The sequence below is a fragment of the Carassius auratus genome, chromosome 23 (genome assembly GCF_003368295.1).
Source record: "Carassius auratus strain Wakin chromosome 23, ASM336829v1, whole genome shotgun sequence".
Taxonomy (NCBI): domain Eukaryota; kingdom Metazoa; phylum Chordata; class Actinopteri; order Cypriniformes; family Cyprinidae; genus Carassius; species Carassius auratus.
Window position 1 is genome coordinate 15,298,480 of NC_039265.1, and position 26,145 is coordinate 15,324,624.

Consider the following 26,145-nt stretch of genomic DNA (forward strand, 5'->3'; position numbering starts at 1 on the left):
CACATGCAGATTTACAGACGGCTCACTTTAAAGCCTGCGCTTCTCTGCCATTTGAAGGACCAGGCAAAACGAAAAACCGCTTGCATGTTGACAAAACGTTGCTGATTGCGATCCACAATTAAAACAAAAGGGACGTTGTGACTTTAATCCAAAACACACAGCAGGCGTTATGAACTGTACCTACGCACAAATCATTCCTAAATCATACTGGCTTAATTAAGCCGTCTGATTGATGGTCTGATCGTCCCATCGGGAACGTCCATTGAGAGGATATTGAATAGTTGTCTATTGCAATGTTTTGCATATTTTCATAACTACGTGACAAGCGGCAATATCGCAGCAAAGTCGTCCTCGGGGTGGAAGCAGCTGCATCCTACCCAAAATTGCATGAGCGAGTAGAGGAAACGAAAGAAATGAAACTTGAAGCGTTGATGATAACTCGTCGGCTGTGGTTGTAAACAGCTGTGTGCTTTGAGTTCTATCAATAACCTCTCGGTTACACGGGTCGGTAATTAAAAGGCTAGTGACCTGGAAATAGTGTCCTCGTTCGAAGATCTCCAAATGTCTGCATAAAAAATACAACATCAGATTAGAATAGCAATAGCACGAGGCCGAGTCTTCCAGCTATGGATCTATTGATGTTCAAACACACCCTGGGGGCACATTGCCATGATAGTCCTGAGTTCACCGTGTTCCCCATTACAACCAGGTTTCAATGTTCAGAGAGGTCAAAGTCAATCTAAATATACATTATATACACATACAAAACAGATACATGCATGTACAAGAATTATAAATAATACAAACACACTAGAGTCCAAAATGACTGTGAAAATCAGGATTTATATGAACTTGGGAAATTCTTGCAGCTTAAATACCATTAAAGCAAAAAGAGGACACATCAAATTGTAATAAATATAAAAATGCCATGTTCATTTTTTCCCTCAAATTGTTATGCTGATCAAATAAAAGTAATTTAATAAAAACAGCAATTAAAATTTTGAAAAATATGAATTCAAGACTTTTTTTTAAAATAATGTTATTTCCATAATTGTATTAGTAATCTAATTTATACATTGTTTATTGATATATTTATGTATTAGTTAATTTGTAATTTAATACATTATTTGTCTATCATTTTATTGATAATGTATCATTAATATAGAAATTGTATATTAATATATTATTATTACTTATTATATTTGTTTGTTCGTTCATTCCAAACTCCTTCTCTGAACATGTTTATTATAAATAAATAAATGTATATTTTTTTTTTAGTTTGTTTGTTAGTTAGTCATATTGTATGTTTGAATAGAGGGAATTGTATATCTTTTTCAGAAAGCATAATGAAATGTCTCCATGTGGATTATAGTAACCCTTTAAACTCTACTTTTAGTTGGCATGGGAGGCTGACTTATTATAAACAGTGGCACACTGGCATATTAATACTTAATGTACCAGTAGACCCCTTTGAGAGATCCATCTGAGCCGCCAAACACGCTTGCTACAAAAAAACAGATACGATACATATCACTCAAAACCTGCAAATCCCTGGATCTGGATACAATTTCACATTCAAGTTCAAAAGAACCACATTTCATCATAAACATACAGCATATTAAGCCGCATAACCCAGCTGTGAATTATAAATGAAGATGATCTACTGCTAACGAGAAGCACTGACCGAGGAAAATGCTAAAGATATTGAGACGTCATAATAGGCCACTGATGTGAACAACAGCAGCAGGCAACTATGGATTTTATCTCTAGTTACCTACAACGGTCATGGAGCTATTAAGCTCGCTTTCCTCTGCTGCTCAACTAGCACCATCGTAGGCCAAATCCACCTGCCTTTGCCATTAATTAGTCCCGACAGAACAAATTTCATTTTAAATAAGATCTAAAGGGAAAAAAAGCCACGTCAGATAAGCACGGCTGTGCTAAGATTTACAATTATCAATAGCATGCAGAGACAGATGAGTTATCGCGTTATAAAGGACAGTGCTGACCTTGCTAAACTTCAATGTAATCAAGATAAAACTAATCTGACCTTTATGAAGGACTATATTTTATTTTTTTTAAAATGATATGCATTTCGGCGCCGAAGTGATCGTTATTTTATGTGACTGATTTTAAAGTTTTAAGACCTGCTTGCAAAACACTCAAATAAGCCATAAAGTGAGACAGATTACATTGTGCTTCTCGATTTCCATCACTGCCGCCCCCAAAGTGATTCACTAAAACAGCACAATGTCATTTTCAGTGCTGGGTTTTTAAAAAAAAATCTCTCGAAAAAGATCAAAATACAGCGTATGGATTGATTTCTATCCAGCACACACTCAGGCCGGTGATCTGATCTGAAAGGGGTTTGTGCTATAGGAGAGATAGTGGTGGGTTATGCATCAAACACACATATTGATTGATACCTAAACTGCTCTGAATTTAGAGTGAATGCATATGTATGCTCACAACACGTTACTTCTCTGGTCGATAAAACTTTCCGATGCATTCCAGTGCTTTAATATTTATGATAACAGCTAAATTAAGTAAAAGCTTTAAAATGCTGGGAGGTAGCATAATTGACAATTCCATTGAAAGTGCAGGAGGGTTTGTCAATATTAATTTTCTGGATCCCAAAGAAGCGTCCCAACTGATAGGTCATTTATCCACACAGCTGGGATCAAGCTCTCTGCAGCCCGATCGACCCTTACCTGACCCTCCAGGGCATGCAACAATGGCCTCGACCTCTGACCCTTAAAAGCGAATGATCTCATCCTTTGAAAATCTTGGGCCAAAGTCAACTGGACTACATTCTGTGCCTAAAGCTAAGGTGTCTTTAAAGGGATAGTCCATCCAAAGAAATGCCAGTTGTGTCATTATTTACTCTCCCGAAACCTTTTTTTGTTTTCTTCTGTCAAACACGTATAGCAGAATTTGCAAGCTGCTCTTAATGGCTGTCAAACAGTGAACAGCAGTGACTTTTCAGCGAATAACAATTTCAATTTCTGCCATTTTGTCACAAACTTATATGGTTTCAGAAGACTTAAAATATAGCCATACCTCACTTAAGCTGCATTTTTGTCCATTTTTGAACAAAAGTTCACCAGTTCTCCTTAAGTTTTCATTGTAAATGAAAGTAAAAAGAGCAGCGTGAACATTCTTCACAGATGATCTTTTTGCATTCTACAGAATAAGTCATGAGAATTTGAAATAACACAAGGATGTTTTTAACTGATTTAAATTTTGGGGCAAACTGTCCTTTTAACCTAACACTGCAAAAATGCTACGCCAATTCCACTCATGTTTGAAATGAATAACGGAAGCATTCGGCTGGTTTAATTTAAGGTCAAAGTCTTGGAATTGAGCCATCTCGTATCCATTCCGCCTGTAAAAATGTAGCGTTTTACATTAGGTTCTGGAACATGCTGATGAAGCTCACCTTTTTTCTTCAAGAACGCTTTTCTGGTTGCCAGGGGGCTTTGACGAACTCGCTGGTTTTGTAGAAACTTGACTGCCGTGGCAATCTGCGAAGAGAGCAAAAAAACAAACACATCTTACATTTGCAACATGAAATGAGCTCATCAGTGTAATAGAAAGTCATCAGTAAATTAACTTCGCTGGAAATGAGAGGAAGACTCAGGAATTCTTGCAAGGCGGCTGAATTATTGTACATTTCCAACTCCCCAAGGTATATCATCAGCCAACAACAGGAACTTATAAAATAGCCCTTCCCCTCCCAATAAGTATATGGAGGCCAGACCACCAAACCACTTTAGAGATAAATCTAGGAAATGAGTGAATCAGCAGTTATAAAATTATCCCATCAAGGTTTGCTGAACAAATGGGGTATGGAGTTTAATTTGCCATTATCCTCTTTAAGACAAACTCCTAGCCTTAAGTGAGCAGGGACTGAAAATCTATACTTAATGCTGAAGTGCCCATCTGTATCTAATAACGGCACAATACCTGGCTAAAAACTTCAGCGATTCTTAAAGAAGAAAATGCATTATGATCAAATCACCTAGGCTGCATGTTGTAATGACTGAGTGTTAATGCACTAGAAAATTAAATATCATCAGAACACGTGTAGTCGGAAGTGCAGCGCCGCTCCCATCGATTCCATCGCGTTTTCCTTCGAGATGCACCTTGATCTGCCTCTTTAGCTTGCTTCTCCTAGAATTAAAAAAGGGTCTCCTCCTCAAACACCATTATGGCAGGAATTTGAAGTGCGGGCTCTGAAGTGGTGCTTTTAAAGAACAGATAAACATGAAATAACATCTGGAGATAGGGGGGAAACGCACACTCAAGGATAAAGCCGAGCCGCCTCGTTATCGCACCTGTGGTCCCTGTGATTCAATTGTAAAAGTCATCCCTCTAATAGGTTGAAAGGTTTTGATTACTGTTCTTTTTCTTTAAGCGGCAAAAGATAAAAAGTGATTGAGAGCTCTGTCTGTGGTAATCCGTTTTAGGTAATGCATTGCATATACTAAAGACCTGTTTCAATCCAAAAGGATTGCATTCTGAAAATAGGCTGAGAAGAATGTGTAATAGTCAGGCCAGCTGTATAATTCTGCGGCGACAAATCAAGACAGAGTGAGTCGGGGACCCGGTTTTCCTCTCAAAAACACATCATATTGATTTCAGCTTAAATTTATGGGGAGCAACTTTGGCTTTGTTGGATGAAGAAGGAAGACGAAAAGGGAGGCACTGCCGATTTAGGGAACGGCATGAGATTATGATTCTGATAATTGGAATAAGCAAGCAGGCAGGCCGCATTCGTCTTCAAATCTATATCTATCTATATCTATATATATATCTATATATATATATATATCTATATATATATCTATATCTATATATATATATATATATATATATATATATATATATATATATATATATATATCTATATATATATATATATATATATATATATACGACTGAGTCAGTGTCTGCAAAGAATGCGACCTTATCTCACCTGGTTTCAGAACACATCAGGGACAACGTTTTACAGTAACATGATCTTTGCCAAGCTGTTACCCAAAGGGTAAGGACATTTCTGGATCTCTATATTAGTGTCAGGAGTTAACCTTGTTTTTTTATGTTTACAAAGGGGGAATTTTTTACTAACCATCAATAAAAACACACTTTATGTTATCCATTAGTCAAACCGTTTATTTTGCCATTTTAAAACTGTTTGTACATGCCATTGTTCCACACCAATAGTTTTTCAACTTTTAATGGAATCATTTATTAAAATCACAATATGCATAATTCTTTTTACCTAAAAATTCAATAACACATTTCAACACATTTTGCATTATGCAAAAATAACTTGGGCTAAAAAAAATAAAAATAAAAATAAATTGTTAAAAACATTGGAAAAATACAGCAAAAGTAATCACATTCTCTGTGGTCTTTTTTTGCCATTTATGCCACTGGAACCTATTATTTCGGACCGTGCTATATATAAGCTTAAAGCATAGTAAATTCAGTCACCTAGAAACTTTATGACAAGAAAACCGCAAAGTCCACATTGTCAAACTCACTAAAAACACTCCTACTTCATAAATGAACAAGTTCAGCTCAGTTCTAGGAAGTCTTCAAACATGAATCGCAAGTTAAAATTAGTATCTGAATGGATGAGGTTTTTGAGTTGTTGTACAATGACACAATAAGTGCAATTTTACAATCTAGATATGCTCTTTCCCCGCTCTATAAACACCACGTAAACAGGATAAACCATTATATTCTTTATTCACTGCACAAAAAAACGATGCCAGGCATGTTACGCGTACAGTAAATCACATTTTACAGGAAAAGAAAATTCTCAATTGAGTCACCACCAGCGAGAAAAAAAAAAAAAACACAAGCGTGGGGATGTTTCATTTAAGATTATAAAGACAAAGGGGTCGAAATCGTGGCTCCTCAGCTTGAAATACGACTCCTTTTTGTGATTTAGACTAGCTTTTACTTGGATGGAAGGGGCACGGCATTCTTGTAAACACTTCTCTAAAAGATGGGATCAAAGTGGGATAACAAATGAGGGCGATGTCCATTTATTTTTCAAGAGTGTTATGTCTGTTCTTTAGGGAGAAGAAAAGTGCTTTTCTTTGCAGATGACACGGCTGCTTTATGCAAGTTCCACCCAGACATCTCAATCAATTATAACCACATTGCACAGATTTTAGTCTTGTCTACTTATTGACGTATAGATCACCCTCGTTGTCATATAAGGTAGCAGCATGTGATTGTGCTTTTAAGGGGGAGAGCTGTATCACTACATGTCAGTACAAGGCACATTTGGTTTGGCAAGCAAATATTAACTCAAATTAAAAAGGTGGGTGCGCGTTTCTTTGCTGAATACCAGTAAATACTCTTTGTTAATCAACCATTATTTTCTAGTGTTTCTTGTAAGGCTAAAATTGCTAATGCACGGAAAGTGCTCCCTGTTCTAACCAATAATCTTTACAAATGAGATGAATGATCAAGTGTCAGGTGCAACCTAAAAAGTGGTGAAAACTCAATCATAGGGGCCAAGCAACATTAAGGGCCACGTCTGGAGACATGCCTGCCGTGAACATGATGACTGGACAAGGTCTTGCAAATCGCGCCGTGTCGGTTATTGAGTTTGGATCGGACCGAGTTTTAACAGAGCACTTTTGCCTCACGCTCGCCTTAAATTTGGAGGAGCTGGTCGTTCCCCTTAACGTGATGATATTGATCGGGAAGGAAACATAGATGTCCTATTAGGGAAGCCAAATTTTTAGAGCCAACCTCGTATGATGCTTTCTTCATGTTAGTCTCTCTTAAACAAGTTAAAAGTTCAATATCTGGTCTATAGAACAGGACGAATTTAGATAAATCGCCACATTTTGAATGTTAAAAAAATTGTACCTGTATTGATCGGACTCTTACCCTAGAAATGTCATTTTAAGAATAACCAGTGAATTCTGATCAGATTATTTCTTCTCTTTTTTTTCTTTTTTTTTAAAGCAGAAGAAATAGTTTCATAAAATAAAAATTAAAGAGGAAGTTTGATATTTTGCTATTTAACTTGCCGATATGAAAAGGAAAACTTCCTTAGCAAACAGGGAAATACACTTTTGCTCAAGGCAACACATATTTAAATAAAATATTAAGCCAAACACGATTAAATCAGGATGCTGAAAAAAATGGTGTATTTTAACATCAAAAAAGTAAAAAATTAATTTAGTGACATGTCAAAATCTGCAGGGATTTTGCCATATCACTTTTGATGTATCAAGATATTTTAAGTATTTAAATATTTTAAGTGCATATTCAAAACAAACACTTTTGCAAACAATGCACCAGGTTTTTTTTTATTTATTTTTTTACTTTTTTCATTTTAATACAAATAATTAAAACACACACACACAAGACACCTTGAATAACACACACACAAAAATTGTTGTTTTAATAGATAACAGATCTGATCCATTTTTCATTAGCTAAAAACAATTTGCAAATGTTTAATTTAAAATGTAAAATGACAAAAGCATTAAAATGTTAAACTAAATTTCTTCAAATTCTTTGTCAATGCATTTGTCGAAAGCATAATCAGGCAAAAATTAGTTGTGCATAGGAACAAAAGCATTTAGAAAAGTATTGCAGGGGTTATTTCTATTAGACATTAAAACTAAATCGATAAAGACTTTATGCCCAAATCATGCCCCAACTTTGAAGAGGGCCATGTAAAGTTGTGTGTCTAAACTGTACACGAGTCTGATGTTGGGCTACAGGACTGCTGACAGTAATGACTGCTCCGTGAGAAAGGACAAGATCTACAGCAGCAGAAGGTGGGGGCCATCAGTTGGCACTTAAAAAGAAAGGGTAAAGAAAGCTAAAAGGAAATCATTAGCAGGTCTGGGGATCCAGTCTCAGCGTGAATCAATTCATTTCAAATTGCCCTGTACATTTGTGAAGAAGCACCCCTGATATAATAAAGGCCTAATAGACACTGATCCAATTGTGTTAGGTTGGTTTCAGATTCCTACAAAACAATGGTTTCAGAAGAAGAGAGAGGGAGAAAGAGATGGTAGTCGACTTTCTATATTAATTAACCTCTCTCGTGAATGTTTCCATGACATAGATGGATATCTAGGACGCTTTAAGAGCTCCGATTCAATGAAATTGCAACGTGGGTTTCCATGCAGTCAGATTCCTTTCAACTCCTGATGGCTTGATGCACAAAATGGTGTTTTTAATCTTTTATAATTAGATCTTAAAATGCCCTTCTAATTATGACAACTTCCGCTTTAAATGACCTTTACCGAGGGGAGCCCACTGAGAACAGCTGAGCTTGAACCATGTGTGCACCAGAGAGCGAGAGTTCATCTAAAACAGCAGTATGAAATCAATTCTTACTGATCAACTTCACACCCACACGACACAGACATTATATACATCAATAAAGCTTTACCATGCTTCATAAAGCAGCATTTTAGCACACTTTTGCCTCCTTTTCATTATGATTTCTGGAAGATTTGATCTTCTATGGCTGCCCATAAAAGTACAGTTCACCTAAAAATGAACATTCCATTTCAACAAGGAAGAAACTTATTTTTATTTTATTTTTGATTGCTTTAAAATATTTTTACACAAGCAATAAAAGTCTGAAACAGTGGGGTCTGAAACAAACAAAAACCAATAGTTTTTTCGCCTACAGAAGAAAGAAATCCTTACTGCTTTGGAACGACACGAGGGTGAGTACACGATGTCAGAATTTTCATTTTTGGGTGAACTATCCCTTTGAAATGTTCTGCTTGCCCCTTATCATAATCACAAAAATCTTAGCAGTCACTCCGATCGGTCTTCAGCATAACAGTGCGGTCTGTTTACGACTTTAAACTACTGAAAAAAAAGTGCATGAAACGGGAATATCTCAGTCAGTTATGCCTTTACCCATCTTCCTTATGCAACCAAATCCACTTTCAAAAGGTCACATTCGTGATAAATAGATATATGCAAAAAGAGCCATTACTGATGACAAAGTAGAGCGACACACATTTTCCATGTGCTGCGAGTGGATTGAGCGCAGAGACCCGCGATTACAGCGCTGATATTCAAATCACGGTGGAGGCAATTTTTTTATGAATGTTCTGAACTTTGACGACTTAAAGGTCACGGCGAATTTTAACATCAAAACAAAACAAAACAAAAAAATACAACGGATACAATAGCAGAGAAAAGGACAGTTGAGGGTTCTGTTATGCGATCTACAAAGGTTTGAAAATAAGTAAAGCCTTCACGACGAGATTCAGAATCCAGGGTTCCCACATTATTTTTCCACGACTGCTCCAGTTGTTCCTGATGATTTATAAAAACATCAGTCAGATTTTTGCCACATAAACACTTCAGAATTAGGTTAAACATAACTAAAAATCACACTTATGAGTGTCCATGATATTTCCATGATTGTGGAAATCCTGTAAAACTCTCACAGGAGTAACCGAAAACTAAAATATAGCAACAAATTGTAATATAAAGAAATATTATCAATGCATAAATGAATACATTTAAAACATCTTATGAACCAGAATATTTTTTATGCCTAATGTTAAGCAATTTGCATATTAAAAATGCACACAACTTTTCAACTGGTTTACGGTGGCACTGACACATTTGAACACACGCAGACGCACATGCGCACATTAAACAGACGTTTGCCAGCAACTTGCCTCACTCAGCCCAGGCTAATCTGTAACACTAGCCTAACTAGTACTCAATACTTTCGATTACAGACCTGAAATATTTCCCCTTAACATGCAAATCAATAGAACACGGTAAAGCAGAGCATTTGCTGGAAACATTTCTGTTAATGTGGGGCAAATTTATCTTAATCGTTATTATTAACTGTTGGGAGATATGTCCAGCTTTCATGTGATCATTTGTTTCCGCTAATGAGAGAGCCAGAGCGGCTGTGGTGCCGGAATTACACATCCGACACACTTCGCCGGCTCACTGAGGTGTTCGATATAAGACTTGTTCACAAAGCTAAAAGATGCTTAAAAGATTTTGGACAAAAAGCATGTTTTGGGATGTTCATTTAATCTAATCTCCTCAGGGAAACTATACTCGACTATAACCTGCTTAATAAAAAAAATAATAAAAAAAATAAGTTATAATCAGACATCCAACAGAAAAAAACTGGAATCTTGATGTTTTTTTTGGGGGGGGGGCATTTTTGGCATTCTTCACAAAAAACATTTTAAAAGCGTAAAATGTGTATACTAGAGATTTTCATTATAAAGCAGAATTGTTCATATGGCTGATTTAATGTGATTTTTTTTTTGGCCAAAAGTAAATTTAATTTCATATTGCTTAATAAATGATTACACTTAATAAAATAAACAGTAATCTCGTGGTCTAATGGTCAAATATAGTTTAAAATGATTACTCTGTTTATTTATTTTTTTGGTCATTGTTTTTGGGCATTCTATGAAAAAAAAAGTGAAATATGTGTGTGTGATAGAGAAAGAGACAGAAAGATGAAACTGTGGCCCCTGGACTCGGCAGTGAAGGGGAAAAAAACTGTACTTAGTCCGGCTCACCGCAAATATTCCAGCAGTAATCCAGTAATGGATACTTCCTCAGCTCCACAATTGGTCAAAATGTTTTCATACAATAATTTAATTCAGAAACACTTTTACAAAGCAAGAGTAATCAATTTTAATTAGTTGACCCCCCCCCCCCCCCCCAATTGTATAAAGTTTAATGTACTGCCATCGATCCTCTTTGTTCTTTAATGCAGTGCTGCTTTCCTGTAATTTGAGGCGTTTTTTTCCTCTACTTTTACAGTCAATGATGACATTCGGTGACAGGCCGTGCAAAATGTCTCCGAGTTGCAAATAAGCAGAGCGTAAACACACGCACATACTCAAAGCCACTGCAATTCATAACAAAACCTGAGGGCAAAAAAAACCCCCAAACATCCGATTTCAAGACAATCCAAAGGAAACGGAGCACAAATTAATAGCAGCCTATCGTGACTTAGTGGCACATCCTAATAACACGTTGCGATCCATCTCACAGATAAACACAAAGGCGGTCTTAAACCCGACGCTGGATCCTTGTCCTTCATTTTCAGAGACACTACCACCCTTCACATCCAATTAGCTAATTGAAGCAAAATGAAAACAGCACCAATGGCAACAACGCCGCACTCGTGTCCAAACCGCACAATGCAGGGTTTATGGAGGCGAAGGAAGAGCCTTCTTGTCAGCTACGACGGCCATAACCCTGACGAGTGTCTTCTCTCTCCTCTTCAGACGCCCACATACCCATAATCACACACACATACACACAAAATCAAAGTGTACAATTTTGTGCCAACATCTCTCACGTCAAACTAGCTAACAGACGTAATAGTACGTTGACAATTAAAAGGAAAATGTGCTTGCTGCTGGTTAGTTGATTAGGCGTAAGCACAATATGACACCGAAAGAGGACGGCCACGACAGCGGCAGACAGATTGTGACATTCCGGTGACATTATCATCTCACGACGGCTTGCATTCAATAGCTTATTGCATGTTGCGGATCAACAGTTTTGCGGTCTTTGAAAAAGGTGAGGAATTGGTGGTGTGACCCTTTTGCTCGATGACCCTCCTCTAAATTAATCGGAGAGTGGCGGAGATGGAAACAACTGGATGTTGAGTCGAAAAATGATGTGTCAAGCATAACAAAAACGCACGGTACGGAAGATACAGCTATATTTAAGGAGGTAAAAGGCAGAGAAAGTTTAAAGAAGTAAGATCAGACAAGGAAAGAGACAAAGACAGGGCAACCTGGCCTCCCACGGCACTCTGGGTACATCTCAGAAGATGAATACCACCATCTACTGGCTTCAAAAGGAAGATCAGCAACAACAGCGCTCGTCCGAGGGAACCGACAGGCCTCCCCGGCTGTGTGATAGTCAGAGCTGTCAGGAACGATTAGATGACAATGGAGCTTGCATTTAAAGAGATACTCAGACCACAAATAGGGTCACATGATTGAGAAGAGCAGTAAGTGTTTAATCCAGCAGTGAGATTAAACCTTCTTCAAACCACAGCAGCACGAAAAAAAACAAAAAAACAACAACAATTCAGGTTTCCAGTTTTAATTTAGGGCATCAGAACGAACTGGAACATTTTAATTATCATAGTGACTGAAATTGCATTGAAAAAAAAAGCTGTTTTGTTTTGCTTGCAAAATGGTTTGGAATGGGGTAGAAAATAAAAGCGTGGCAGAGTGATTTATGCTTGTTGACTCATATGGAGAATTGCTGTTACTCAACTGAAGCCACAGAATCTGAGAAATGCTTGTCTGCGAGAATAATCGTACATTTCTAAAGATTCAGCCAGAATGTACAGGTTTTACTGCATAATTGCCCAAAGCATGTCTGCGGTATGATGGTGCCACCCAGCCCTGTTCTCAAACCTGCATATAAATCAGATCAGCTTGCGTAAAAACCCTCTTGACCCTGCCCAAGCAACAATAACCATGAAAAACACCAAAACACAATGGAATGAACAAGCGGAGATCTGATCACACGCAAGAGTTCAAACTAGATTGACAGATCAGACTGGCTTTCAAAGGGAAGTTTCATATAGACACACCTTAAAGGGATAGTTCACCCCAAATTAAAGAAATGATGACAGAATTTTCATCCTCTTGTCATTCAAAACATGTTTGACTGAGTCTTTATTCAGTGGAACACAAAAGACAATGGTTTTGTCCAAACTATGAAAGTCAGTGGTGTCCAAAACAATACTGAACCTCACTGACTCACAGCATTGAGAAAAATCAGGGTGAGGGTAAACAATGTCAGAATTTTCATTTTTGAGTGAAATATTTCTTTAAACACAGTAAACAGTAACGAACACGTCGGTTATTGCAATCTAGAATAGCTTTGTTGCAGTATCAGATGCAATATGTCCTCAATACGTGAGACTCTACGTGAGTCTTTGCTGTGCCCGGAGGTGACCCGCAATGGCTTTATGGGGCATGAGGATCCAGACGTGTGTGTGTGTGGTTGTGTGTGTAAGTGTGAGTCCTGCTCCAGTGTCACAGCATGGCGTGTTGGAGCCCAGGGGCTGCGCTGGCAGGCCACTCACTGACAGACACACACCTGCTCTGACATTTCCTGCCGACCTTGACTGAGAAAAACACATGACAATACCTCTCCGCGTAGTCCCTCGGGACCGTTGTCCTTCTCTCTTGCTCTCTCCCCAACTCCTTTAAAGGAATAGTTCATGCAAAAACTAAAATTATGTCATTATTTCCACCTCATGCTGTTCTAAACTTGTATTTTTTCTTCTTCTGTGGGATACAAAACACATCGGGTTTTTTTTATTTATTCATAAATTAGACATTGTCACTTTTATAATAAAGGCAAAATCACCATGTGTAGAATTGTTTTTCAGCAGCTTTGCATAAAGCTTATTGAATCAGAATTCAAAAATCTGTTTTACAACAACACACTACCGTTCAAAAGTTCAGATCCAGGGTCGTTTCTGAAAGAAGTCTCTTATGCACACCGAGGCTGCATTTATTTATACAAAAATACAAAATAATACTATTACAATTTAAAAATATGTTTAGTATTGTTGAATATTGGGAGATGTAATTTATTCCTGTAATGCAAATCTGATTTTCAGCAATCATTACTCTAGTCTTCAGTGTCACATGATCCTTCAGAAATCATCTAATATGCTGATTTGGTGCACAGGAAACATTTTTTGTTATATTATTTCCTAATATATTAATATAATTTATTTTTTTTTTATTTTTTTTTTAATAACAGTTTTATTAAAAGAAAGTTCGAAAAAACTGCATTTATTTTAAATAAAATTCTTCTGCAATATTATAATTGTCCTTAATTTCACTTTTGACTCATCATTTATTTTCTGAGTTCTTCAGTCCCCATTTAATGTAATTGCATGGGGGAAAGAAAATTTACTGTACATTCTTCAAAATATATCCTTTTGTGATCCTAGAAAGAACATCATGCAGCTTTTGAATCAAGATGAGAATGAGTAAATAATGATTTTCAAAAACAACCTCATTTTCAGCTTGAAGAAAATATAGAAACAATAGAAGCAAGTCATATAATTAATACTACACAAAAAGGCTGCTGACAACTCTCATCTTCCCCAACTCTTTCACGACCAGCTTCTTCACAGAAGTGACCGTCGCTGATTAACCAGGCAGCCCACCCAAAACGGTGACATGTGCCACACTTATCGCCTATCCTGAGTGTTAAGGCTTGCCTGCCATTCTCTTGTTGTCACAACACTAAAATCCCTCGAGCCGCTGGTCCAGGTGTTTGGGAGGGCTGCCAGCAGCTAGCAGACACATGCGGGTTCCTGTTTCTTGCTGTTTTTGTGACTTGTAAGAAGTGTTAATAATACAGCACTAATCTAAGATTGGGCTCCTGATGATATACAAAGATAAAAAAAAAAAATGGTGGTTTATATGGATACATGCGAGTCCTCAGACGGACAGTGAAGTATTTTTTGGCTTGTATAGCATACCTGACTCAACACTGCACTTACTAGAGCCCAGAGGCAACTGCGATTTTATATAAGCAAGTTCAAGCAGCGCCTTTGCCCTTCTGAGACCTATAAAATGCATAGTTACAGGCACTCAGAGGGGATTTACTTTGAAAGAAACGGGGACAGATCTATAATAGTCTCTAGCAGCCCCTAGTGCTCACAAAGGAGGCAGCAACAGGTGCATATGCACCTTTATAATAAATACACAACAACTTCAACTGCTATATTTTTTTTAGGTATTTAATGCTATAATTTTCTATACCTTATTACCATTTTTCCGCACCTTTCTGTACGTTTACAGAGCTCATTCACTCCATAAGAACTTTTATATGCCATAATGCAGCTCACTTGACTGATTCCTGATTGGCTTGTTAAATCTGTAATCTCCCAGCACCACACAGAGAGAAACAAGAAGCCTATTAGCATCTTCTCTACATTATTTTTCATCAAACTGGTTAAAACTGACACATATTAATTAATATCTATTACTCGTTTTTTTTTTTTCCTTTGAGGGGGCAAGATGTTGGGTTTGAAGGGGGGCGGGCAATTAGTTGAACAAAATAATCAAAATAGTGTATTTGAACGAGCGCTGATGAATGTCCCACGCCGTCCCATCTCAGAGAGCGAAGTGCAATATATTCTTGCTGTCACGTTCTATTAAACAGCTATTACAGTCTTGATAGAACTATTAGTCACTTCATTATTAATAACATTAATGTATTTACATTTTAGTGTACATGCCAGTTTTCCAGCAATAATTTATGAAGTCGACTTCAAATATTTCATAATGTTCCTCCATCTGAGCCTTTTTGAGCTTATTATTGATTGTGAAAACAGACTGAATTTTTATGTTCTCTCTCGGCCGACCTCACTCACTCTCTTAATGTATTGGCGAGGGGGCCTCTGCATTAAGAGACTGAAACAAAGTGCATTTACATCTGAAGCATAACTTCATAATTTACATTCCAACATTTATTAGAGGTGACAAATGAGTGTTTGGTCCACTCGCGCTTTTCCACAATACGGCACTTATTCAATCCGCATAAATTACGGCGCGGGATTGAGAGTGCTGGTGCAAATGATTCTATTACATTTATCCGATGGTACACGCGTGTGTGCCCGCGGAGGTTATTCAAGGGGCGGGCGTCCTGTTTATGAACTAATCCATAAAGTGACTACCTACAATACAAATAAAAAGTGTGGAATAATGTATAAAAGGCTGTGCATGCAGGCTTGTATGGGAATTCTGTTAAGAGCAGAGCATAGAAGACTGGGGCAGATTAAAGTACCATACAGTACACTGGAGGAGAGAACTAGAGTAAGCACAATGAATAAGAGTACAGTACACTAGTGTAGAGTACAATGAAGTAAAGCAGACTACACTAAACGACAGTTAAACAGACAACACTGGAGTAAAGTACACTAGGTCAGGAGTTTTCAAACTTGTTGATGCCAAGAAAATTCTTCTGCATTTATACTGTGAGAGACAATAAAAAAGTTAAATAATTGCAATTATATTAAAGCTAATTTTTCATGCACCCCCCAGCAGAGAACGATGTAAATTAGCAATGGTGCAATAATCTGGCATGTTAACATTTTGTATTTTATACTGAAGTTCTATACACAAACAAACCCCTTGTGGTTCCCTGTGGGTTATTTAACCCCAGTTTAAAAGCCCTGGTCTAGACTAAACTTCAGTAAAGTACAGCACAGTAATCTTACAATAACAGACAAGTCTAAGCTGGTATAGTAGAGCAAGATACCATGGAGTGAACTCGAGAAACGAACAGTAGATTACCTAAGTGATTCATTACACATGTACTTCTTTTCAGCACATTGACGTCTTGTTGCAACTACTGGATGAGAAGCAGGGGACAATCAGGGCGTCTTTCACAAAGCCTTTCTGTCTTACCGGAAGAGATGTTTCCAACACCTTCGAATCAGGCCAGATTTGAAGTTTTATTATACAAGAAATGAACATTAGCCATAGCATTCAAAAGCAGATCATAGCAAACCCATGCGCTCCTAAACACAACTCTGGCCCAAAGTCTCAGTCGTGATTAAACAGCCTCGCCTCTTCCCATGTTAATATTCCAGCACCGATAACCACTATAAGTCAGCGTGTAATGTTAAATAATTATAGAGAGGAGCATTTCAGCAGTGTAGTTACAAATGCACCATGGGAATCCTTCCATTTAAACAAATAACGGGCGCTGCAGGGGAGTTGGCAGATGAATTAACAGCTAATAACTTACTGCGCAGGCAGATAAAGAACAGTCCCAATGTGTCAATTACATCGCATTTTTCTCTGATTTCTCGACTTCCAAACATAATCGCGCACTTCAAAGAGGTACAACTAGAAAAATTTGGCTTTCGCAGAGCACCCTGGAGATGCTCTTTTCCTTTTTGCCTTATTCATTTGATCAAACGCTCCCAGAAATCAGAGAAGGCGCTGTCAGCGCTAGGCGTTTCCAAACGAAACGCTGCCTGCCGGTCGGTCCTCCTGACAGATCCTGGGAGTCAGAAACACTGGGCTTTAGTCCTACTCCTGTTCATTAAAATCTCAGGGACAGGGCCTGCAACAAAAAAGATGCTGACATATCAAAGGCTCTCTGTACCTGCATTACCATAGCCATTTACTTATTAAAGCAGAGATGTTTCCTGTCAATCAGGGGGCCATCATGTCTCCTCATTTGCGGCGGAAAAACTGGCATAATTGCTTCTTAGACTAATCAACACAACTTGGAGTAATTATGCCCTGAAAGTGACACTGGAGGCAGAGGGGGACGTGTGCATGTGACGGGGGAAGGCAGTCGCTGATTCGACCTGATCGTCAGTCATATGGCGAGTCTCTCTCTTTCCATCACATGCTATACTACTCTTCGTATCTGCCGCCAAGGAGAACCTTCACATCAAACGGAAGTAATTACAAAGCGCAAGCCAAACTGGTGTCACAGATCTCCTTCCATGCTCTTTAAAAACACGGCTACGCTATAATTAAAATCCTGTCATATTTCCATCATCATGTCGGGTGTATGTATAATGACACAGTTCGGCAGGCTACAGCAAAACTAGAAATTACAGATCTGTACTTGCCGTCCTGTTAGCATTAATATATTTGCCGAGATTTTACAAATTACGGCGCAAGTATAAATTATGTTTTATTGATTTCTGACTGATCAAAGAGTTCAGTTAAAGTCTGCCTTCAATGCGGTTGGCAAACTGCGGCCGTCGGAAGGAAAACGCTGGAAATAAACCGCGTGTTCCCAAGGCAGTGCGGCCCAACCTCACCAGGTCACCGAGCAATGTGAAAGGAGGACAGTGTAACGTTAAACTATGTCATACAAAATTAATCTAGACACATGGAAGCAAAAGGAGCAGACGGAGAGAGAAATACTCGCTGACAAACAGAGACGCACATCATAAAAGAGGATTTAATTAAGGTACCTTGGAGAACTTAATGGGCTATAACCCACAATTTCCTAAATTCGAGACATTCTCAGTCATTTTGACAGGCCGTAAACGGAAATAAGATGAAGCAAGTGGTATTTGGCTCGGAAGATCTTGGCTTTGAGAACAATATGACACAGACTGTAATGTTTAACAGGCTGGATGTCAACACAATTTCCCAACAAACATTCTCTGCGGTCAAACTGAAGACAAACTTTAATTACCAGCTTATGCAGGCAAACACAAAAACTATCATGAAAGCTTGTGTCTGAAGAGTGGCAAAGCCTCGTTCTGATGAAATAGGCGGTCATCGGAAGAAATGGACAAATAGCCAGAGACACTGGTGACCTAGTCAGTTTAAATTGTTTTCCTTGAGCTGATAGCTTTGAGTCACCTGACAACTCTTATGAATCTTCCCACCGGAACACCAAACAAACAAAATGCTGGATGTCAGAAACTACAGTTGAAGTTAAGAAACTACAGTTAATGAAAGAGACAAAAGCAGCTCATGCAAGTAGGGTCCTAAGATTTCCTGAATGCAGAAAACGTGGACAGAATTGACCTATCAGTAAGCCACTCCCCTCGAATGCAGATGAGCCAATGGCAGTCGAGTATCAGTTGCACGGGGAGGGGAACTTGAACATATGTAGGTTTCAGTAGCATAAAGATACATTGGAAGATCGCAACATTTTTATGGCGTTTATGCTTTAAAAAAATGATAAAACAATGTGCCTGGGGTACTTTTAACACTAATTCCAGTTATCCTGAGAGGATAAACCATTGAATTTATTTTATTCTATTTCCTAATCCCAAACAAAATGGAGCAAAATGTCCCAAAGCATCCATCCCAATCCAAATAAAGACAAAACATTTGTTTTCTGTTTGTCATACTCTCATTAGGTTACAATTTTAATCAAGCATTAATGTCATCTTGTCCTTTAACAAGGTATCTCTGGCTAAAATTAGCAAATGTAAAAAAAAAAAAAAAAAAAAAAAAAAAAGTTAGTGAGTTCATACGAACCTAAATAGCGGACTGTTCTCATGTCTTGTACAGTGTAGGGCAAAAACACATAAACAAAGGTCTACATTTCACTGTCTCTTCATATGAAACAAGTTTACATGTAAATAATTGAATCGTTGTCTGCTATACATGAACAGTGTTGATCCAAGATGTTGTCATCCGTGGTCGTGATAATGCTACATGAGACTTCACCCGCTTGCATTGCGATCTGTAAACCGTTGATTCCAAATGAATACCCACAATATTTATTTTAAAATCTTTTATATCCCTCCATGTCATATTTACCTCCCACTTGAATGGTGGTCCTTCTGTTATAAAAGGCTTTGGCCATATATATTAGCCTACTCAATAGCATTAAAACAGGCTTTACTCCTTTCAAACTTTATCTGGAATGTCACCGTTTCTGCCACTGCAATTTCCCGATCTGGCAAATTAACACATACACACACACACACACACACACACAATGCCTGATGAAAAAAAAACTATTTAAAAAAAAAAAATTGTATTTAATATTTGCATCATTTATGATTTATTTTATCCACCCGTGACCCACCCACAAATAATCAGGATGCATTTTTTTATTACACGACCCGTGGATTATCCGCAGCACCCGTGGATATAACCATGACCAAACTGTTTTGTTCTTTCAGTAGTTTAAATGTTTCCATTGCTTTTTTACTCTTCAGTCTTCTATTGGACAGTATTAAACCATTATGTGTTACATCAGACTTCTCCATGTTGGAGTTTAAATGCTTCTATTTATTTTGTCCTCACTCTAACATTGGACAATATTGTTCAAGTAAACCTAATGCGTTGCATCAAACTACTCCAATTAGTTCTTTTAGGAGTTTAAATTATAATTGTTTTATTAAATGTTTATTTTGTCCTCCACAGTATAACTACATTTGCAGCATTGTTGTTTTGTGCTGTGTGTGGTTGTTTCTTTAGATGTTAAAATAACAGCGTCATCCGCAGCTCTAAATTTGGGGCAGTCGTACGTCCGGAGAGAGAAAGAAAGCGCACAGAGCTGAGAGGGCCTGAATGAAGCGCATTTGGCTTTTAATAAAAATACTAGAAGATATAGCGCTGAAAGATATTTACCATAAACAAAACTGAGTGCTTGTAATGTGCCAGCTGTTTTGATGCGCTGCTCACTTAAAATGGTGCTGCTGTCCCATGAATGCATCCGCCTTTTGAATATTGGTTATTTAAGGATTAAGGACTCGAGTTGATTTAAAAATGTTTAATTTTTCCTTGAGCTGGAGTCAAGTCTGAAGTCTATAATAATGCGACTTGAGTCCATTATTATTAGTTACTTATGTATAACACCAAAAAATGGTCTCAAATGTATGGATCTCACTTTCTATCCCAACGCTATCTCACGACCAATTCGTACTTATTTTACGAGGTGGCTTATTCGTACGAAATTGTACGACCTCACCCGTACGATTTTATACGACCCCAGTGACGGTTAGGTTTAGGGGCGGGGTTAGGTGTAGGTCATTCGTACAAATTCCTACGAATTGGCAAATCGTAAAATACGTACGATTTGGCAACAATCGTATGAGAGTGTGGTCATACGAAATTGTACGAATAAGCCACCTTGTGAAAAATGTACGAACTGCCGTGAGATCGGGTTGTCTATCCGTACCATCATTGCACTGTTGCACCTTGACAGTAATCGTTAGGAGGCGACAGTCACTATGATGTAACATAATAACATGTTTGGAAACATATCTTAAACTCTTGATGCTGAGATCTGTTTATATCCTGATATCTTTGAATTATGACTTTACCTAATGTCAAAAGACTTTGGCAAGAGAAACATCAAAAGAAAGCAGCAAGATCTGATATCAGTAAAGACCCCTTTAACAGACTGTAAAGCAAAATTCACACACACACACAAAAAAAGAACCTTAAAAGAAAAGAAATGGGCTTTTCATGTGGGAAGATGTCCGGCCATAAATCTGTTGAATTTGGCCTCAGGGGGACCGGCTCCAGAAATCTGGTCCAACGGCACACATGAGACCAAAACCACAATGTAAAGAAATCTGGGCGCCACTCGTCTTTATCTGCTCTGCTTTTTCAAAGTAAACCAGAAAAAAAAAATATATGACCAACATCAAAACTAACCGTTTACATTTATGGAAACTACTATAAAAGAGGCTAAATAACACAGTCATTCAGACTAGTGTCATAGAGTCAGGCCGAAAACAAATGAGGACTGGAGAGACGCCATTTCAAGGTTCAAACACAAAACTGGGATTTCTGGTTTGTGTCATCCCTCGGTCATTTAATGAGCATTTCACAGCAGTAAACAAACACATTCAGTAGGGGACTTTACAGATGGAGTTTTGAAATTATACACACTGGGGCTTGAAGAGGAAGCCTGGTCTCATCTATTCACCTCTAATCTGGTAAATTGAGTCAAAAAAGAAGGACTGAAACGGGAGAACGAGTCGAGCCAAGAGCTGTAAACACATTTTCCGAAGCCGCTGATCTGCAGACTTCAAGCATGCACGATAAATCTGACGTGAAATCATAATTATAAAAGCAATTAGCTGACCCTGTGCCGCTCGCCCTTGGATGTGACAGTGAGAATTCATACAGAGCCCTTTCAAGGCGGCTGGGACAAGGTTGGTGGGGGGCGGAAAAGTGCAACACAGCAACAATAAAACCACAGGCCTTTCCTGTATCATTAACCACAAGCTCAAGCAGCTCAGGACAAGACAGTGCCAATTGCAACAAGACTAAATAAACTTCCACATCTCACACAAACACATGCGATTTGAGGTCAGTAATTCCTCAACCTATTTATACATCTCCAAAATGCATCTGTTTAAGCGCATTAATAGTTTCAGCATTAATAGTTTTCTTTTTTTTTGTCAGATATGCTGACTTAATATATTTTTACTGATATATTTATATTGACATTTTAATACATACATACATATACATTTAGCATTTATTTGAGACTGAAATCTTTTGTAACATTATAAATGTCTGTAATTTGTAAATCAAATTTGCCTTTGCAAAAAATTGCATAATAATAATAAAAAACAGGGGAAAAAGCATTGCTTTCTTTAAAAAAAAATGTTTACTGACCCTTTTGGAAATTTTGCAAGGTAGTGTATATTTACCTATATATATAAAAAATTGCTCCCAGGAGGACAGATAAAATAAGATGCATGTAAATAAGGGTTTGGTGCAGACAGCATGGTCTTTTTCCATCCAAAACATCGATGAAACCCATAGAACAGGAAAGAGACTGGGCACCGATACCTTTGGAAAGTATGTTCTGCCAAGGTGTGCTGCTTCAATCAACCCAGTCAGATCTGATCAGAATGAGAGACCCCTCATTTGCCCGCTCATCGCCACCTAGTGACCATCATTCCCAACAATCATGGAACATCTCTGTGGCCCATGCCCCCATGCCAACCATAACTCTCCTTTACTGCAGACAGCTCCAATAAAGGATTACAATTACAATTAAAGTAATGAGCAAAGGGGGGCAAAAAAGAGAAAAGTCCGAGGATGGATCCCCAGGCAAATTAAATTGCAGCACAGTTTGAAAGTGAGCAAAGAGTAAGTCTTTTGGGTTATTACTGGCTAACCACCCCTCATTCCCTCAATAATTAACTTTCAAGTTTCGCAATCAGGAACCAGAGAAATTGAAACAAAAGTCGCAAGTCCCAAAATGTCAACAGCGACCAATAGATCAAACCTCACCTATAATGAATGCTCATGGCGGATCACCTATACTTTCTACCATCTGTGTTATTTTAAACAAATCCCTGGAAAGTGGAAGCAAATTTCAAAACCAACATTTGCGCAACAGATGTGTCTCCAATGCCCAGAGGGCAAGAGGCAACAGCAAGGTGTACGATATAAAGAAAATAATGTAAATGAGCACCAATTTAACGCAATGGCCAAAGTCAACATTGGCATCTCGTCAGGCAGACCCCAATTCCTAGGCTTTGGGGGTGTTGTTTCTTTTTTTCCAGTGTTGTGGTGATAGCAGAGGGGCTCCGGAAATTCAGAGACTGCCGAGCCAAAACAGATCACTTCAAAGCGCCTTATTTAACGCTTGCTAAATTTTTCATCACAGTTGCTTAATATCCTGGGGAAGGGGAGCTTTTGAAGTTGCGGCGAGAGCGGGATGTTCTTCTGACAACTTTCCTTTTTTTCCTCCCCCTCCCTCCCTCCTCCTTTCACCTCCTCCCTCCGCTCCTGTATCCCTCGCTCTTTCCACAGGAGGCCAGTGATATTTGGGGCGCACGGTGGAGCCCCAGCGGGCAGAGCGAGGATGGAAGCGTGTCCCGTGGAGCCGGCAGTTACCATGCCAACACGCGGAGCGTTCCAGTCACTGGCGGTAGATCGCAGGAGGGTACCGCAAAACACCACTGGAGGGAAAGATATTTAACCTTTCACACACCTTTGAGGCAGAAAGCTCACCACAGAAGTCTAAAAGGCAAACAAGAGAGCTGACAAACATGGCTCTCTTACAGCCTGAGGGGATTTGGTGGGTTGATGTTAAACTCCACCGAGCCTGAGTATATGGTTAAATCTTTGACTTTTACTGCTACATGTTACTCAGTTAGGAGTTTATGGGCATTCTGTGATTTAATAATTAATGCACGGACTGATGTGCCTATGGTTGTGACTGTCAGGTGTGTAGACTGGGAAAAAGAAAGAGGAAAGAGGACAGGAAAGGAAAAGGAAGAGGGACAGGGAACAAAGGGAAAGGACAGGGAAAAGGTAACAGAAATGGAAAGGAAAAAGAAAAATGAAACTGAATAAAAAGGAATGCAAAATAACAGAAAGGAGAGAAAAAATTTAATAAAGAGGAAAATCTCCATGGAAAGGCAAATGGAAATGAAAGAGAAAAGTTAAGAAATAAAAAAGTAATAAAAAAATACTAGGAACCATAAAAGGAGAAAAAAAGGAAATTAAAAGAAGAGGGAAATGTAAAGGGAAAAAAGAAAAAAAAAAGAGAAAGGACAAGAAAGGGAAATGCAAAAGGAAAAGTGAAATGAAAGTGAAAGGAAAAAGAAAAAGAAAAGAAAACAGGAAAGGGGCAAGAAAAAGAAAGAACAGACAGAAAAGTAAAGGAAAAGGATAATGAAAGGGAATGGGAAAGGGAAAAAGACAAGGAAAAGACAATGGGAAATGTAAAGAAATGAGAGGAAAGTGAAATGTAAAAGGACAAGAAAATAAAAATGGAAAAAAAAGAACAAAAAAGTAAATAAACAAAAAATGAAGAGATAGAAAAGTCAAGGGAAGACAAAAGTAAAAGAAATTAAAAGGAAAGGGAACAGGAAATATACAAATATAAAAGCAAAGAGCAATACAAGGGAAAGGGAAATATACAGACATTAAAATCAAAGTGAAAATGGAAAGAAAGGGCAAAGAACAAAAATCTAAGTAAAAGAATGGAAGGAAGGAAACAGAGAAAGAAAAGAACAGAAAGCAAAGGAAAGGAGAAGAAAGGAAAGAAAAGGAAAAAGTGAGGGGGTGGTTGAATAAAGAAATGATGAAGTAGGGCGCAGTGTGTGGGAGAGGGACAGGGCAGGAAGGACAGTCCCTGGAGGCGAGAGCTCAACCCTGAACGGGACTGGTACTGGCTTTGACTGACAGGCCAGAGTGCAGCGCAGGTCCAAACCTGCTCCAGCTCAGACTCCAGCCAGAGTCGCCTGCCACCGAGGAGCGAGGGCCGCCCATCCGGCGAGGTGAGTCAGAACCTGTTAACGTGACTGGTGTCCCCAGCCTGACACCCCGGCACTCGCGCTCAGAGCCTCCCTCCAGCCCTGCCACTATTCCCCTTCCGCTCATCCACATCAAATCCTTTCAGACACAGATTTCAATTATTCACCCCATCCAAATAATGCCTTGTGACATGAATTATCCAGAGCTGTAATAATCCACTTAACTGGGAAAGAGCAGCTCATCAAAAAGAGAAAAGCAGAGGAAAAAAAGGGGGACTTGTCAAGCAGTTAGAAAGCCAAGAAGCCTTAATAATCAACATTTTTCCCCGCTGTTAAGGACAGTGCTTTGAGCATGGCTAGATATCATTCATAGCGGAAAATCACATCGCACAAAACCGCACAATACACAGCCTAATTGTCCAATGATAGTAAATGCACCATAGATAATCCAAGAACTTCCTAGTTTAAGAGCAATAAAAGAAAGAGAGCAGTTCTGCTACTGAGGACGAGTGAGGATTACTCACGTTCATATCCAGGCTGTTCAATAAACCGCCTGCTAACCAATCATATACTAAATGATGGTCAAAGATAATCACAGTCAATGACATCCTGAAAAGTACATTCTATTGTACATTACAGTTCAAAAAGATTAGGGTTGGTAAGATTTTGGAAAAATTTTGCTCACCAATAATATTGTGCAATATGATTATTACAATTAATTTATATCTGTGCATTACTCAAGTCTTCAGTGTCACACAAACCTTCAGAAATCATTCTAATGTGTTGATTCGGTGCTCTTTATTATCATCATTACTATCAATGCTGAAAACAGTTGCGCTGCTTAATATTTTTTTGGAAACTTGTGGATATTTCTTTATTTGATTCATAGATAATTTTGCAAAAAGATTAGGGTGGTAAGATTTTTTTAATATTTTGGAAAAATTTTGTCTTCAGTGTCACACAAGCCTTCAGAAATCATTCTAATATGTTGATTCGGTTGCGCTGCTTAATATTTGTGTGGAAACTTGAAGATATTTTTTATTTGATTCATTGATAATTTTACAAAAAAAGTTAAAATAAACAGCATTTGACAAAAGCTGAAAAGCTTCACTAAACAACCGTCCCTTAGAGCGTTTAGTCCAGAAGTGTGCACATTTGATGAACTATTGATATCTTGATACACGTTTACTTTGCGTCTCTTTTGACAGAATCATAATTTATATTCATTTTCCACAGAATTGTGTGATCTGATTAACAACTGATTAACAGCTGCTTACAGTGCTGTCTCTGTATGGTTTTTTTTTCTGTCTCAGTCCGCAATCACTGTTATGACTCAGTGGAAACTCATTTGCTGTTCATGTCACTCATACATGATCATATTCATAACCCACCCTGTCTCTTCCGAT

General features: G+C 38.2%; 1 protein-coding gene across 1 annotated transcript in view; it reads right to left on the reverse strand.

Annotated features, from left to right (window-relative positions):
- pex14 (peroxisomal biogenesis factor 14) overlaps positions 1-26,145 on the reverse strand; it is a 63,233-nt gene that overhangs the window by 33,396 nt on the left and 3,692 nt on the right. Inside the window, exon 3 of the mRNA XM_026200058.1 lies at positions 3,440-3,524. Within this exon, the coding sequence (XP_026055843.1) occupies positions 3,440-3,524 (85 nt within the window). The remainder of the gene's footprint in view (positions 1-3,439; positions 3,525-26,145) is intronic.